The sequence below is a fragment of the Panthera pardus genome, unplaced genomic scaffold (assembly GCF_024362965.1).
Source record: "Panthera pardus isolate Hobbes unplaced genomic scaffold, ASM2436296v1 HiC_scaffold_4, whole genome shotgun sequence".
In the NCBI taxonomy this organism is placed as follows: domain Eukaryota; kingdom Metazoa; phylum Chordata; class Mammalia; order Carnivora; family Felidae; genus Panthera; species Panthera pardus.
The window spans coordinates 7,058,417-7,075,845 of NW_026526969.1; the positions used below are offsets into that span (position 1 = coordinate 7,058,417).

Consider the following 17,429-nt stretch of genomic DNA (forward strand, 5'->3'; position numbering starts at 1 on the left):
AGAACTGGAGATAAACATACCACATGCGAAATTGCAGACTGTCAGCACTGGAGGAGATGGTTAAGGCCAAGTGCCTCATCATATGGACAAGGAATCAGAGACACAGAGCAGTTAAGGACTGGCCCAGCAAGTCCCACCCAGCAAGGTAGGGCTGGAGAGGGGGCCTCTATGGCACAGGACTCTGCCATCCCAAGGTGGGACACAGGGCAAGTCACAGCCTAGATACTGGTCAAGTGAATGTTGCAACCTCCCAGGCAAATAAGGATGTTTGGGCCAAAAAGCCATTCTCTGGCCCCTGGTGCGGCCATGTGGGCTGGGGGCTAAAGGGGTACCCAGCAGGCAGCCCTGGGGTAGGGCCCCTGACTGGACTCAACCTCAATCTCTCCAGCCATCTTGCTCTCCTTGGGCAATCGTGAGCCCTGGGGTGACTGAAAACTGCACCCTCAATGAGGTAAGTGATTGGTGGGCACTGCCATGTGTGATGGGAGAACCAAAGGGACACTGGGCACACACACACTGGGGATCCTGGAAGTCAGAGCTGGGAGGGTTCTGGAATTTTCCATCCATTCCACCCATTGACAGGACAGGCGGGCAGGGATGGAGTATGATTCACCTCTGGGTTCCCAGAGCCCAGAGCAGGCTGCTCTGACCATATGCACCCACAGCAGGTGGTGGGGGGAGGGAGGCGGGCAACACTCTCATTTCCCAACAGGTGCAGTGAGGCCGGGACCAAGGGTTAAGTGGACCCAAAAGGGCCTACTGGTCCAGCCAGGGTCAGAATGCAGGGCGCTCAATCTGCAATCCGGTGGTCTTATCTGGCCCCACTACCCCCAAGGTAAACATGTGGCTGCCCTCATTGTCAAGGGCTCCTGAGGGACAGTTTGTCCTGGGGCTTGGCCACACCTAGCCGGGCTTGTGCTTGGCCCCACCCTTTCTTTCCTCAGTGCTGACAGTCACAATCAGAAGCAGAAGCGTGGACAAGGTACCACAGCCCTTCTGGCCCCTGGGCACAGACCAGTGGCTTCCTGGTTGGAGATTGCCCCTTACCGAGAAAGTGACAGAGGTGCCTTAAAAAGGGGGAAAGGTCGGTTTCCGGGGAATCTTCTATCTTGATGTGCAGGAGGCTGTCAGCGTCATCTACAAAACTAAACAGAAGGAAAGCAGGCAATCAGGCAGCCTCACACACAGGCTCGCTGGAGCGGTCCTCATCCACAGCAGCAGGCAAATAACTGGACCTCTCGCAGAAAAAAAAAAAAAGCCCCTACCCCATAGGGGTGTCATGTGGGTGAAGTCCGTTCATCTATGTAAAGCATTTGGCAGTCTGCTTGGCACACTTTTGAATAAACGCTCAAGAAACAGGACATCATTATTATTATTAACCAAACGTGGTACTTTCCTAGAATATGATGCAGAAAGTAAAATGAGGATGGGAAGGAATAGGTAATGAGCTGGGAGAATGCACCTGTCATGTTAAACGGAGAAAGCCCCAGATAGGAGATGGAGAGTGGTAGGGTGGCTGTTTTAGCGGTCAGGGAAAGCTTCACTGAGGAGGTAACATTTGAGCACAGGCTTAAAAGAGGTGATGGAACAAGCCAAGCAGTCATCTGAGGAAAGAGGGCCCTGAGCAGAGGAGAACAGGGCAAAGGTGCAGAGATGGAGTGTGTTTGATGGATTTGAGAACCAACAGAGAAATCAGAGTGGCTAGAACTTTATGAACACAGGAGAGAGAGGAGGAGAGGAGGTGTGTGACACGTTTAACGAGAAGATGCCTGCAGGGAGCTTGCAGAATGTCCAGCATGCCGTAAGTATTTGGTCAATGTTATTTATGAAGACTGCGGTCTACTGGTGACATTCAGCAGTATGCAGACCACTGTGGCACGCAGGAAGTTGCAGCAGATTCAGAAACAAAAATAGCCTGGTTTAGCAAATACAATTCCCATCCATCCATCCATCCATCCATCCTTTCCTCCTCCATCTATCCCTCCCTCCCCCCTCCCTCCTCCATCTATCCATCCACACCCATCTATTCATTCTTTCCTCAGACACTCACTCAATGACTATTTATTGTGTGCCAGACCGTGGGCTGGACCCTAGTGGGCACAAGATGAACCAAATAGGAGCTGGCCTCTCCCAACGTCAAGGAGCTCCCGGTCTGATGGGGGAGGCAGACACAGAAACAAATGGTCCCAATCCAACTGGCTAGGTTTGGGGATAAAGACCTGCACGTGATACTGGAGAAGAAGAGCAGAGAGAAGTTGAGGGAGCTGGGGAAATCTTCACAGTGTAGGAGGCATCTAGATGGAGAAGGTAGAAGGGTACAAGCTTACTATAAAAATCAACTGCATTTCTATATACTAGCAATGAACAATCAGAAATTGACATTTTAAAAATACCATTTATAACCACATCAAAAATATCAAATACTTAGGAAGAAATCTGACACAAAGTGTGTAAAACATGTACACTGGGAAATTATAAAACATTTTTTAGAGAAATGAAAGAGCTAAGTAAATGGAGAGATAGACTATGCTCATGGATCAGGAGACTCAATGTTGGTAAGATTCTCCCCAAACTGACCTATGGATACAATTCAAACCCAATCAAAATTCCAGCAGGCTTTTTGTAGAAACTGGCAAGCTCTTCTAAAATATATACAGAGGAGCACCTGTGTGGCTCAGTTGGTTGGGCGTGCAACTTGGACTCAGGTCATGATCTTGCAGTTCGTGAGTTCAAGCCCTGCATCAGGCTCTGTGCTGACAGCTCAGAGCCTGGAGCGTGCTTCGGATTCTGTGTATCCCTCTCTCTCTGCCCCTCCCTTGCTCGAGCTCTGTCTCTGTCTATCTGTCTGTCTGTCTCTCTCAAAAATGAGTGAACATTAAAAAAAAATTAAAATGTATGTGGAAATGCAAAGGAGACAACTTTGAAAAAGCTACAATAGTCAAGAGTGCAGAACTGGTATAAAAATACAGGCCAGTGAAAAAGAATAAAGAATCCAGAAAAAAAAAAAAAAAGAATCCAGATATAATCCCACACACACATGGTCAATGGATTTTCAACAAAGGTATCTAATCAGTCCAACAGGAGAAGGATCATTTTTCTTTCAACAAATAATGGGGGCCCCTGGCTGGCTCAGTTGGTAGAACATGTGACTCTTGATCTCGGGGTCATGAGTTCAAGCCCCATATTGGGCACAGACCCTACTGAAAAGCAAAACAAAACAAAACAAAAAAACCCAAAAACTATGAACTTAGTTCTACATTTGGCACCATATGCAAGAATTATTTCAAAGTGGATCATGGACTTCTGGGTGATTCAGTTGGTTGAGCATCTGACTCTTGATTTTGGCTCAGGTCATGATCTCAGGGTCATAGGATCAAGCCCCACACCCGGAAGAGATAAACCATGAGATCAATAACCTGAGCCGAAATGAAGAATCAGATGCTTAACCAACTGAGCCACCCAGGCACCCAGAGATGATCTATTTGTTACCAGGTGATTAGATAGCTTGAGTCTTTCAAGGAACAGGTTCATTTAATTGAAATTTCAAATGTGTTGGCATAAAATTACTCGTAATATTTCCTAATTATTTTTAAATTTTTAATTAAAACTTTTACTGAGGTCACTCTAGATTCACCCACAGTTATAAGAAATAACACAGAGAGATTCACTGTATGCTTTGCCTAGTTTCCCCAATGATAACATCTTGCAAAACTGTATTATAATAGCCCAGGATATTGATGCTGATGCAACCTACCAACTGTATTCAGACTTCCCCAGTTTTGCTTGTATTGTGTGTGTGCGCGTGCATGTGCACATGCATGTGCACATGCATGTAATAAGTTCTATACAGATTTATCACCTGTGCGGATTTACGTATCCAGGAGATACTAGCCAAAATACTGAACGGTTCTCGGGCACCTCAGTGGCTCGGTTGGTTAAGCGTCTGACTTGATTTCAGCTCAGGTCATGATCTCACAGGCTTATGGGATTGATCCCTGTGCTATCAGCACGGAGCCTGCTTTGGATTTTCTGTCTCCCTCTCTCTCTGCCCCTCCCCTGCTTGCACATGCATTCTCTCCCTCAAAATAAACTTAAAAAACAAAAATACTGAACAGCTCTAACACTAAGGATTCCTCACGTTTGCCCTTTTGTAACCATACCTGCCCCACCCCGTGCCCCAAACTCAAACTTCCCTAATTTCTGATAACCACTAATCTGTCCTTTATTTCTAAAATTTTGTGATACCAAAAATGCTATACAAATGGAACAACAGGTAACCTTTTGGGATTGCCTTATTATTATCATTATTATTATCATCATTATCATCATCAGCTTGGTGTTAATTCCCTGGATATTTACCCAAGTTGTTGCACGTATCAGGAGTTCATTCCGTTTATTACTGAGCAGGATTCCATGGTATGTGTACGCCACAGTCTGTCCAACCATTCATCCGCTAAATAGCCACTGTGGACACAGGTTTGTGTAATTATAAGTTTTCACCTCTGTGGGATAAATGCCCACAGAATGCTTTTTAACATTTGTAGCATCTAGAATGAAAATTTTCCTTCCTCTGTACCTAAGATTGATGATTTTTGTCTTCTCTCTCTTCTTTTTTGATCAGTGTGGGATGGGTTTGGCAATATTATCGCTCTTTTCAGAGAGCCAGCTTTTGGTTTCATTGAGTTTCTGGAATTGTTTTGTTTTCTATTTCACTTATTTCTGCTCTTAATCATTTCCTTCCTCCTGCTTACTTTTTCTAATTTTTTTTTTTAAGTGGAAGTTTAGGTCCTTGATTTGAAACTCTTCGAATATAGGCATTTAGGCTATAAATTTCCCTCTATGCACTGCTGTAGCTGCATCCACAAATTTTGACATGTGGTGTTTTTATTTTCATTCCGTTCAAAATACTTTCTAACTTCCCTTTTGGTTTCTTTTTGACCCATAGGCTACTTAGAAGTGTGTAACTTAGTTTCCAAACATTTGGAATTTTTCCGAGATATCTTGTTATTGGTTTCTGACTTAATTCCACTGTAGTCAGAACATAAAAACATAATTTTTATAACAAATTATTTGTCTTTTGACACTTGTTTTAATGCCCAGAATATTCTATCTTGGCAAAAATGTTCCATGTTCCCTTGAAAAGAATGTGTACTATAGAACACATTCAAAGACCAGAAGAACACTACTTTTATTGGGTAGAGTGCCTTATAATTGTCAACTAGGTAAATGTGGATGGTAGTGCTCTTCTAATCTTTAAAATTATAACCTATTGTCTGTCTGTCAAGAGAGATGTTGAAGTCTCTGATAATAATTGTGGATTCCTGGGGCACCTGGGTGACTCAAGTCGGTTGAGCATCCAACTTCATCTCAGGTCATGATCTCGCAGTTTGTGAGTTTGAGCCCCATGTCAGACTCTGTGCTGACAGCTCAGAGCCTGGAGCCTGCTTCGGATTCTGTGTCTCTCTCTCTCTATCCCTCCCCTGCTCACGCTCTGTCTCTCTCACTCTCTCAAAAATAAATAAACATTAAAAATTTTAAAAAATAATTGTGGATTCTCTAGAATCTAGCACCTAGATTAACTGACCACCTTCCCTTAATGAAATGAGGGGAATTTTTATGTGGTAGTATTCTTTGTTGTGAAGGTCAATTTATCTAATAATGGAGTCACTCCAAAAGTTGTGTGTGTTTTTTTTTTTTAATTAATCTTAGCCTAAATTGTCTTTTCCCATACTTTTATTTTTAACCTCTCTTTGTTTTGTATTTAAAGTATGTTTCTGGGGCACCTGGCTGGCTCTGTCAGAAGAGCGTGCAACTCTTGATCTTGGGGTCATGGGTTCGAGCCCCATGTTGGGTGTAGAAGTTACTTAAACTTTACAAAAAGAGTACGTTTCTTACAAGCAGCCTACAACCTCTGCCTTATAATTGGGGTATTTAGACCATTTGCATTTAGTGTCATTATTGACATGATCATCTTGCTATTTGTTTTCTATTGGTCTCTTCTCTGTTCCCCTCATCCTGCCTTCTTTGGATTGATGTTTTTTTAATTTTTTTAAATCTTTATTTATTTTTGAGAGAGAGACAGTATGTGAGCAGGGAAGGAGCAGAGAGAGAGGGAGACATAGAATCCGAAGCAGGCTCCAGGCTCCGAGCCGTCAGCACAGAGCCTGACGTGGGGCTCGAACTCACAAACTGTGAAATCATGACCTGAGCGGAAGTTGGACGCTTAACCAACTGAGCCACCCAGGTGCCCCTGGATTGATTTTTTTATGATTCCTTTGTATCTTTGTCTTATTCATTATAATTCTTTATTTTTTGTTCTATCTTTTGGTCACTGCTTTAGAGTTTCTAGAACACATCTTCAACTTTTTATTACATTGTACCACTTCATGTAAATAGGGTAAGAATCTTCCAGGTGTATACTTCTATTTTTCCTCTTCCTGCTTTAGTAAACTGTGGGCCATATTACCTCTACATATGTTATAATCCCAAAATATATTGTTACTATTTTTTCTGTGGTCAATTATGTTTTGAAGAGATTTAAAAGTGATGGGTAAAGTATTTTATATGTATCCACATAATTATTATTTCTAGTGGTAAATTTTATTTATGGTTTATCAAATTTGAAAAAATTTTGGCCATTATTTCTTTAAATATGTGTTCTGTCTCCTCATTTTCCTCTCCTTTGTAGATTCCAATTTACACATATGTTTGGCCTCTTGAATTTTCTTAATCTCACTGAAGTTCTGTTCTAGTTTTTCTTTTTTGCTTTTTCTTCTCTAGGTTTTATTTTGGACACTTTCTACTAGTATGTCTTCCAATTCACCAATATTTTCTTCTGCAGTGTCTTATCTGCCATTAATTCCAGTCAGTGTATTTTTCATCTCAGACATTTTCTTTTTCATCTCTAATCTAGGCCTCACAACTGAGGCAATACTTTTTTCTTTTTAACAACCATTTATTTTTAAGTAATTTCCACACCCAACGTGGGGCTTGAACTCACAACCCTGAGATCAAGAGTTGTATGCTCTACCAACTGAGCTAGCCAGGCGCCCCGAGGCAATACTTCCCTGAGTGCTCTATTTGATGCCCAATATATAGTCAGTTTTGTCTCCTCTGATTGGAAACGCATACTACTCTGGCCTGGAGATCAGTACTGGAGACTGTACTGTTAGCTCATTTCTATTGGTTTTTCTCCCAGCCTTGAGTAGTTTTCCTCACATTCACGTGTTTAGCAGTATCCAGCTAAAAACTCGGGGGAATTCAAGAGCTTTTTCTTTTCAGTTTATCTTATTTATTTTGAGAGAGACAGGGAGTGCATGCACAGGAGGAGCAGAAAGAGAGAATCCCAAGCAGGCTCCACACTGTCAGTGCAGAGCCCGATGTGGGGCTTGAACTCAGGAACCATGAGATCATGACCTAAGCTGAAATCAAGACTCAGACACTTAACCGAGTGAGCCACCCAGCTGCCCCAAGACCTTTTCTTTATATTCAGCTCTCTATTCTCCATGCAGTTCTCTCCCGCAAATTCTAGCCAGCTTGACCTCTCTGAATTCTCAACTTCATACCCTCAACTCAGAAAGAATGACGCAATCTGTCTTGGCCCCCTTCCTGTACTGTGACTTGCGAACAGTCTCCTACCAATACACTGGATCAACTGAGGGGCTCATCGGGGTGTTTTTTTTTTTCCCCCCTTGTCTGAGGAATCAATCTCCTGTGCTGTCTGCTGGCCATTGTCTGAAAGCCCTCACTTTCACGTTTTGTCTGGGATTTGGGGGTTGTTTAAAGTGAGACTGTAAATGGGAATGCAAACTGGTGCAGCCACTCAGGAAAAGAGTATGGAGGTTCCTCAAAAAACTAAAAATAGAACTACCTTACGACCCAGCAATTGCACTACTAGGTATTTATCCAAGGGATACATGTGTGCTGTTTCGAAGGGGCACATGAACCCCAATGTTTATAGCAGCACTATCAACAATAGCCAAAGGATGGAAAGAGCCCAAATGTCCATCGATGGATGAATGGATAAAGAAGATGTGGTCTATATATACAATGGAGTATTACTCGGCTATCAAAAAGAATGAAATCTTGCCATTTGCAACTATGTGGATGGAACTAGAAGGTATTAATGCTAAGTGAAATTAGAGAAAGACAACTATCATATGACTTCACTCCTATGAGGAATTTAAGAGATAAAATAGATGAACATAAGGGAAGGGAAACAAAATAATATAAAAACAGGAAAGGAGACAAAGCATAAGAGACTCCTAAATATGGATGACAAACAGAGGCTTACTGGAGGGGGTATGGGAGGGGGCTTGAGCTAAATGGGTAAGGGTCATCAAGGAATCTACTCCTGAAATCATTGTTACATTATACGCTAATTTGTATGTTAATTAAAAAAATAAAATTTAAAACAAAAGTGAGACTATAAATCAGTCATGAAGGTGGAGCCCTCATGGATGGGATTAACACCCTTGTACAAAAGGCCCCAGATCACCCCCTTGCCCCTTCCACCATGTGAGGACACAGTAAAAATAGGGGTATCTATGAGTCAGGAAGCAGGCTGTCTCCAGGAATGAAATCGACTGGATCTTGAATTTCCCCAGCCTCCACACGGTGAGAAAGTAAATTTGTTTTATGAATCATCAGAACCATCAGTCTATGGTATTCTGCCATAGCAGTCCCAAAGGACTAAGACGGGGGTCATTTCTCAGAGGGCCTGAGATAAGCAAAGCAGGGCAACACAGGATACTTTGCTCCATAATGCTAAATGCCAGGAAAGCATTAATTGTGGTGAGTTGTTTTTTTTTTTTTTTTTTTTTTATGAGTACATTCATTTTAATTTTTTTTTATGGTCTATTTTTGAGAGAGAGACAGAGTACATGTGAGGGAGGGGCAGAGAGAGAAGGAGACAGAGTCCAAAGCAGGCTCCAGGCTCTGAGCTGTCAGCACAGAGCCCGATGCAGGGCTTGAACCCATGAACTGTGAGATCACGACCTGAGCCAAAGTCAGACGCTTAACTGACTGAGCCACCCAGGTGCCCCTGACTATGGTGAGATTTAAAGGGCAAGTACTGAGTCTCAGTTAGAGGCAGAGGGTGCCATGGCCAAGCCAGGAAATAGACTATAAACCAGGAACAGATGATGGTAAGTACAGAGCCTTCAGCTCTATAAATGCACAGCACCAGGGATCTTACATACATACTTAATTTTTAAAAATCAATAGTATTTCTACTTACAATGGCCCTGCCTCCATGGAGACGTTGACATGTGCTTTGATTTTCAAATCTTTCTGAATTTTCGGGTCGCAGGCTTGCCTGAAATTGCCCAGGTAGATTCTACCTGGAATTATTTCAACAGGGTAGGGCTGAAATGCATCCAGTTCCTGAAAGGAAGGAGAAAGTACTATAGAAAATATGTATGGTATATAATAATATAGTAGTATTTTCTTTCCCTAGGGAAGAAAAATTTTTTTATTTTGTTTTTTTTTGTTTTTTTGTTTTTGTTTTTTGTCTCTCAAAATGTGGCTTAGCAAACAAACTTAAAAAGATACTCCAGAGGGGCGTCTGGGTGGCTCAGTCAGTTAGATGTCCAACTCTAGATTTCAGCTTGGGTCATGATCTCATGGTTTGTGGGTTTGAGCCCCACACTGGGCTCTGTGCTGGCAGCGTGGAGCCTGCTTGGGATATTCTCTCTCTCTCTCTCTCTCTCTCTCTCTCTATCTCTCTCTCTCTCCCTCCCTCCCCCCCCCCCTCTGCCCCTCCCCAGCTTGCTCACTATCTCTCTCTCTCAAAGTAAATAAACTTTAAAAAAGGGGCACCTGGGTGGCTCAGTCGGTTAAGTGGCCGACTTCGGCTCAGGTCATGATCTCATGGTCCGTGAGTTTGAGCCCCGCGTCGGGCTCTGTGCTGACAGCTCAGAGCCTGGAGCCTGTTTCGGATTCTGTGTCTCCCGTTCTCTGACCCTCCCCCATTCATGCTCTGTCTCTCTCTGTCTCAAAAATAAATAAACGTTAAAAAAAATTAAAAAAAATTAAATAAACTTAAAAAAAAAAAGATAATCCAGAACAGTGAATGAGACGGACATGTGGGCATTCAGAGAGACTGACAAGTAAGAACTTGAATAAGAAGTTAGAAGGCTGGGGGGCGCCTGGGTGGCTCAGTTGGTTGGGCGTCCGACTTCGGCTCAGGTCACGATCTCGCGGTCCGCGGGGTCGAGCCCCGTGTCGGGCTCTGGGCTGATGGCTCAGAGCCTGGAGCCTGCTTCCGATTCTGTGTTTCCCTCTCTCTCTGCCCCTCCCCCGTTCATGCTGTGTCTCTCTCTGTCTCAAAAATAAATAAACGTTAAAAAAAAAAAAAAAAAAGAAGGGAAGATTCCTTAAAAAAAAAAAAAAGAAAAAAAAAAAGAAGTTAGAAGGCTGGTAGTAAGAGACAGGCGGAGCCACTGAATCATTGTACAGCACACTGCATCTGAACACCAACATCCCACTTACCCCCACGGCACCTGTGTGCACTTTTCTAGGTGCACGAAAATTGGTGTCTAATCCCCCTTGACGCAGAACTGTGTAAATCCAGGGTGTGCCCAGTAGGATAGGGAGAGGGGACAGCCTTATGTTATGATATATCATAATTATATAATTACTGAAAGGATAGCCTTTTAATTATATAACTGTATATTATAATTATATCCTATTATTTTTGGAGGCCACCAAACTTTTAATACCTTCTTTAAAAAAAGAATGAAACTACCCACACGGAGCCTATTTGTCATCAGGAAGTAAATTCTGAGGAGTTCTGATGTAGACAGGTAGGGAGAACAGGACACCACTTAAATGGAGACTCACTGCATTCCAGGTCCAAAGTTATGATATGAAAAATTGGGGTTTCTTTGAAAAACAAAGATCCTACATTTCCCAAAGCACGTTCTAGGAAACAGTGGTCCCTTCGCAATGCACTATGAAAAAAGCTTCAGAGAATCAAGTACATATGGGAAGCTGTACCTGACATCCCCATCTCAGAAATTGACAATGTACAGGGGTACCTAGGTGGCTTAGTCGGTTAAGCATCCGACTTTGGCCAGGTCATGATCTCATGGTTTACGAGTTCAAGCCTCTTGTCGGGCTCTGTGCTGACAGCTGGAAGCCTGGAGCCTGCTTCAAATTCTGTCTCCCTCTTTCTCTGCCCCTCCCCCCACCTCTCTCTTTCTCTCTCTCTCCCCCTCTCCCTCTCTCTCTCAAAAAATGAATAAACGCTAAAAAAAAAAAAAAAAAGAAAAAGAAAACAAAAAAGAGGGAGAGGGGTGCCTGGGTGGCTCAGTCGGTTAAGTGTCCGACTTCGACTCAGGTCATGATCTCGCGGTTTGTGAGTTTGAGCCCGTGTCAGGTCTGTGCTGACAGCTCAGAGCCTGGAGCCTGCTTCATAGTCTGTGTCTCCTCCTCTCTCTGCCCCTCCCATGCTCATGCTCTGTCTCTCAATAATAAATAAACGTTAAAGATAAAAATTAAAAAAAAAAAAGAAATCGACAGTGTACATTAACAAGTAAAGGTTTAAGAAAGTCCTGTGATTAAAAAAAAAAAAAAATCCGCTCATTACAGTCACTATAGAAAACAGTATGGAGTTTTTTTTAAAAACTTAAAAATAGAACTACCATATGATCCAGCCATCCCACTTCTTGGTATATACCCAAAAGAAATGAAATCACTGTTTTGAGAAAGGAAGATCTCCCATGTTCCTTGCAACATTACCCATAGTAGCCAAGACACAGAAACAACCTACGTGTCCATCGACAGATGAATGGGTAAAGAAACGTGGTATGTATACAGAACGGAGTATTACTCAGTTACGAGAAAGAAGGACATCTTGCCATTTGTGACAACATGGGTGGACCCTGAGGGCATTATGCTAAGTGAAACACAGGAATACCTCCTTTTATTATGCTTCACTTTATTTTACTTCAAAGATACTGCCTTTTTCTTTTTCTTTTTTTTACAAACAACATTTGTGGCAACGCTGCATCGGGCAAGTCTATCGGTGGCATTTTTCCAACAGCATCTGATCACTTCTCTCGATCACATTTTGGTAACTCTCACAAGATTTCTAACCTTTTCATTATTATTCTATGTATTATGGTGATCTCTGATCAGTGATTATGACTCACTGAAAGCTCAGATGATGGCTAGCATTGCTAAGTAATAAAGTACTTCAAAAAATTTTTTTTGATGTTTATTTTTGAGAGAAAGAAAGAGCACACAAGTGGGGGAGGGGCAGAGAGCTAGGGGTACAGAGGATCCAAGGCAGGCTCTGGGCTGAGAGCAGACAGCCCGATTCAGGGCTTGAACCCATGAACCATGAATGACCTAAGCCAAAGTCAGATGTTCAACCAACTGAGCCACCCAGGCTCCCCAGTAATAAAGTATTTTTAATTAAGGTACATTCATTGTTTTTTTTTTTTTAGATGTAACGCTATCGTGCATTTAATAGACTACAGTATCGTCTAAACAGAACTTTTATATACACCAAAAAAAAGTCATCTGATTGGCTTTATTGCACTATTTGCTTTATTGTAGTGGTCTGGAACCAAACCCACAGTATTTCCAAGGTATGCATGTAAGTCAGATAGAGAAAGACCAATACTGCCTGATCTCACTTATATGAGGAGGAATCTAAAATGGCCAAATTCATAGAAACAGAGAGTGGAATGGTGGTTGCAGGGGGCTGGGGGGTAGGGAAATGGGAGATGTTGGTCAAAAGGGTACAAACTTCCAGATATAAGAGGCACAAATTCTGCGGATCTAATGTACAACATGGGAACTTTAGTTAACAATACTGTAATACAGGGGCACCTGGGTGGCGCAGTCGGTTAAGTGTCCCACTTTGGCTCAGGTCATGATCTCATGGTTTGTGGGTTCAAGTCCCGCACCGGGCTCTGTGCTAACTTCTTAGAGCCTGGAGCCTGCTTAGGATTCTGTGTCTCCCTCCCTCTCTCTCTCTCTCTCTGTCCCTCCCCTACTTGGGCTCTGTCTCTCTGTCTCTCAAAAATAAATAAACATTAAAAAATAATTAAAAAAAAAAACAATACTGTATCATACTTGAAAGTTGCTGGGAGAGTAGATCTTAAGTGTTCTCACCACCACATCAAAAAATGGTAATTACTTTTGAGGTAATGATTAACCCCACTTGGTGACCACTTCACAATATACACGTGTGTCGAATTAACACCCTGTACCCTTTAAACTTGACACAGTCTCTGTGTCCATTATATCACAATAAAACTGACTGAAAAAAAATTACAAAATCTGTTTCAAGGAAAGAGGACGAGAGTGTTAGAAAGTGGTTAGAAAAAAAATTGTCATCAAATGCTAATTTATAAACTAGTTGGAAAACAGCCAATAAAGCATGCCAGTCTAAGACTGCTCTCAAAATGTGCCTCCAGGGAACTGTTGAAAATCTTCCCAGTGGTTCCCTGGGCTGAGTTTTTGTAGCTCAGATGCTTGTAATAATACAGTAGCTACATATTTATTGTTGGTATGGTTTGAAAATCTACTTGTGATACTTAGTAAAATAAAACCCAGGCATAATGTCAAGAAAACAAACAAACAAAACCCACTAACATTGTATACACTATTGTTTCCAATATGATCTGTTTAGAGGTCCCTTTTTTCCATGAGTGTTTCACGGGAAATGCTGATCTATGTAATTTCAAAGGTCAAACCTAGTTCTAAAATGCCTCTGGCCCCAAGATGGACTCAGAAATAACATCTGGGGCGCCTGGGTGGCTCAGTCAGTTAAGAGTCTTGATTTCGGCTCAGGTCTTAATCTCATGGTTCATTGAGATCGAGCCCCATGTCGGGCTCTGACCTGATAGCATGGAGCCTGCCTGAGATTCTCTCTCCCTCTCTCTCTGGCCCTCCCCCATTTGCAGGCATGCTCACTCTCTCTCTCAAAATAAATAAACAAACGTTTTTTAAAAAGAGAAAGAAATAACATTAAGTGATGAGGGACCATAAGGCAAGCCACCGACCAAGCACCAAGCTTGAGCTAGCACAACCTCCCCACCCTCCAGGTGGGATATGTGTGACATTCCTGAGGCACTCCCGGCTGCCGAAGGACAAAGGAAAGGACAGGAAACAAATGGTTAAACTGATAGCATCTCCATCAGTTTACAAATATCTCATGAATCGCCTAATCCCCAAGAACTCCCTGCTATCTTAATGATAATGCTTTCCTAGAGGGAAAAACAACCTTAGCTGGACAATAGCTAGGGCTCCAGTAATCTGTAAATCCTCTTTGGCATATGGAAATCCCTTTAAGACACTTCCTCTGGACTTTACCTCCCCCACCTCCACAGGATACAGGCAGTCACTCTGCACAGCCCCAGTGCAGCTCTTCCTGCCCATGGGTTCTGTCCCTGTGCTTTCATAAAATCACCTTTTTGCACCAAAGACGCCTTCAAGAATTCTTTCTTGGCCGTCAGCTCCGAACCCCACCATCACCCAAAAAGTTTATCATTAAGTCCCGCAGGCTATTTGGCTGTTCACTTCAGAGGCTTCAGAGCCTTCTGGCCTCAGCACATGGGCTCTCCCAGTGAGCCCACTGCAAACCCACATTCTTCCCAAGCTGTCAGCCTCAAAAAACCTTTCTCCAAGAGCAGACACCAAGCCGAGCCAATTCTCAAGCATGTGAAAGGGACGAGTGACCCTTCCACCTGCAGGCAGGCCTGCTACTGACCCAAGGCTTCCCCAGAGCCCGGGCTGACACCACCCAGGATGCTCAGCTTGCTGGAGCCAAAGGAAACCCTCCTAGTTTCATCCGGAAAATCTCATTGAACACCCGACACAGATCTGTCTGCTATTCCCGCTGCTTTCAAACCAGCTTCCTTTCCTGTGGCCGTGTGGCAGGGAGAAAACACGCTGTGCTGTAAAGGGCAAGAGCATGTTAATTCTAGATGACATGGTTTTGATACCTATGTCGACAAGGATGTCCAAATGAAGCCCACTGCCCTTGCCCCACGCTGCCGCCTCCTCCCGTGTCCCCCCACCTGTCACCCACACCGGGAACCAGGGCACTATTCCAGGCTCCTCCCTCCCCCACCATGTCCTGCCCCCGCCTCCTCCCTCCCCAAGTCTAATCAGTGCCACTGCCTAAGTGCTTCTTTTTTTTTTTTTTTTTAACGTTTATTTATTTTTGAGACAGAGAGAGACAGAGCATGAACGGGGGAGGGTCAGAGAGAGGGAGACACAGAATCTGAAACAGGCTCCAGGCTCTGAGCTGTCAGCACAGAGCCCGACACGGGGCTCGAACACACGGACCGCGAAATCGTGACCTGAGCGGAAGTCGGCCGCTTAACCAACCAAGCCACCCAGGCGCCCCCTAAGTGCTTCTTAAAGCTGCCCTCTCCTCGCCATTCCCAGACCCACCTGCCCCCCACGGGTCTGCTTTCTGCACCGCAATCACCATCTTTCTCAAGTGCGATCTGACGGCACCAGCCCCCCCGGGCTCACCACCATCTCTCTCTAGTGTGGTCTTCACATTTTAGTCCCAGAAGCTTTTGCTCTGAGAGAAAACTTTATTTAAGGGAGGCCACGTGTAAAATAGAGGAAGTTGCCAGTGGCTGCATCTGAAGCGGGTTCAGTGCCCCCATCACCCCTCCTGGGAGTTCCTTGGGGAGCAGCAGGGACACCCCTGCTTTATAGCACATCAAAGCACAAAGCAGGAGGCGAGTGGGGCTTTCATCCTCGCCCAGGAATTACTAACGAAGGTCCCAAACAGGGACAAATACTAGGTGCCTACATTCTATAGAGGGCCACAGATCCCGGGGCAGAACTCACCCCTGCAGGCACTGCTAGCTACCACCACCAGCCACCCCTTTTCCCAATCTATGCTAAGACTGGGGCCAAGGGCAAGTCACAGGTGTATACACATGTCAACGCTGACCCAAATGTACATTTTTTTTAAATTTTTTTTTTTAATGTTTATTTATTTTTGAGACAGAGAGAGACAGAGCATGAACGGGGGAGGGGCAGAGAGAGAGGGAGACACAGAATCGGAAGCAGGCTCCAGGCTCTGGGCCATCGGCCTGGAGCCTGATGTGGGGCTCGAACTCACGGACCGCAAGATCGTGACCTGAGCTGAAGTCGGACGCTCAACCGACTGAGCCACCCAGGCGCCCCCCAAATGTACATTTAAATATGTGCAGTTCATCCTATGTCCGTTATACTTTACTAAAGCTTTTTTTTAAAAAAGGCAGGGGGTAAGTTATCAGCAGTGTGATGTTTGCAGAGAAATGCTTATGTCACACACTAAAAGGCCAGTAATGGGATCCTCTCGGAGCAAGGAGTGTCTGGCAGGATGGGGAGACAGGCTATACACCTGGTGAGCTGAAAATCAAACCATGGTTACATCAGACGAAGGAGGGCAGGTAGACATGAATAGCCTGGATATGGGAACATGTACAACCTCAGACAGGAGTCTCTGCCTTTGTGCCCAGGCTGGCTGGGGCAGCTGAGTCAAGATAAGGAGCAGCTGCAGCAAGGTCGGCCTGGGTCTCTTTCCTTACCATCACTCCCTTGTGGCTCCTTCAGGGATTCAGGTGAAGGAGTGTGGACATGGTCAGGGGTCACGGACTGCCAGAGGAAAACAAGGAATTGGGGGTGCTTCTGGCAGGAGGTCTCAGCGGGGTTTCTCTGAAAGATCCTTAGTAATAAATGGGCCCCCTGAACCAGGTCCCAGGAAAACCAGCAGCTAAGGCCACCGGCAACAGACAGAACAAGGCTGGGCCAGAGTGAGGAGGCATTTCCCCACCACTGAGGGCAGCCAGTCCAACAAGACGAGTCCCACTCTGGACCCCCAGCACCACAGTCACAGGCCCAGGAGCCGGGCAGAGAACAGAGGTCCCTATAGCTAACCCACCCCCCTTGCGACTCCCACCCCCACAAACCGAAGACTGTCTTCCAGCTCTGTGGGATGGAAGAACTGAGATTTGATCCAGATCTGAGATTGGAATGGTACACGAGCCTAGCTTGCACTGGACTGAATCTTTTTACTCTCCTTCAAAAAAATTATTTCACGGGCGCCTGGGTGGCTCAGTCAGTTGAGCAGCTGACTTCAGCTCAGGTCATGATCTCACAGCTCGAAGGCTTGTGAGTTCGAGACCCATGTTGGCTCTGTGCTGATAGCTCAGAGCCTGGAGCCTGCTTCCGATTCTGTGTGTCCCTCTCTGTCTCTGCCCTCCTCGACGGCTGCTCACGTTCTGTCTCTCTCTGTCTCAAAAAATAAAACATTAAAAAAAATTTTTTTTTTAATTATTTCAGGGGTCCTTAGGTGGCTCAGTCGGTTGAGTGTCCGACTCTTGATTTCGGCTCAAGTCATGATCTCATGGTTCGTGGGTTCCAGCCCTGCATCGGGCTCTGTGCTAACAGCTCAGAGCCTGGAG

The 17,429-nt window shown here is 44.4% G+C and overlaps 1 protein-coding gene across 6 annotated transcripts in view; it reads right to left on the reverse strand.

The window, feature by feature from the left end:
- Window positions 1-17,429, reverse strand: part of STYXL1 (serine/threonine/tyrosine interacting like 1) — a 90,794-nt gene that overhangs the window by 16,243 nt on the left and 57,122 nt on the right. For 5 of the 6 annotated variants that reach the window (XM_053894107.1, XM_053894106.1, XM_053894108.1 and 2 more), the window contains 2 exons: window positions 9,239-9,384; window positions 1,048-1,145 (listed from right to left, as the gene is read on the reverse strand). In XM_053894107.1, coding sequence (XP_053750082.1) covers window positions 1,048-1,145; window positions 9,239-9,384 — 244 coding nt within the window. The remainder of the gene's footprint in view (window positions 1-1,047; window positions 1,146-9,238; window positions 9,385-17,429) is intronic. The other variant, XM_053894110.1, reaches the window with a different exon arrangement.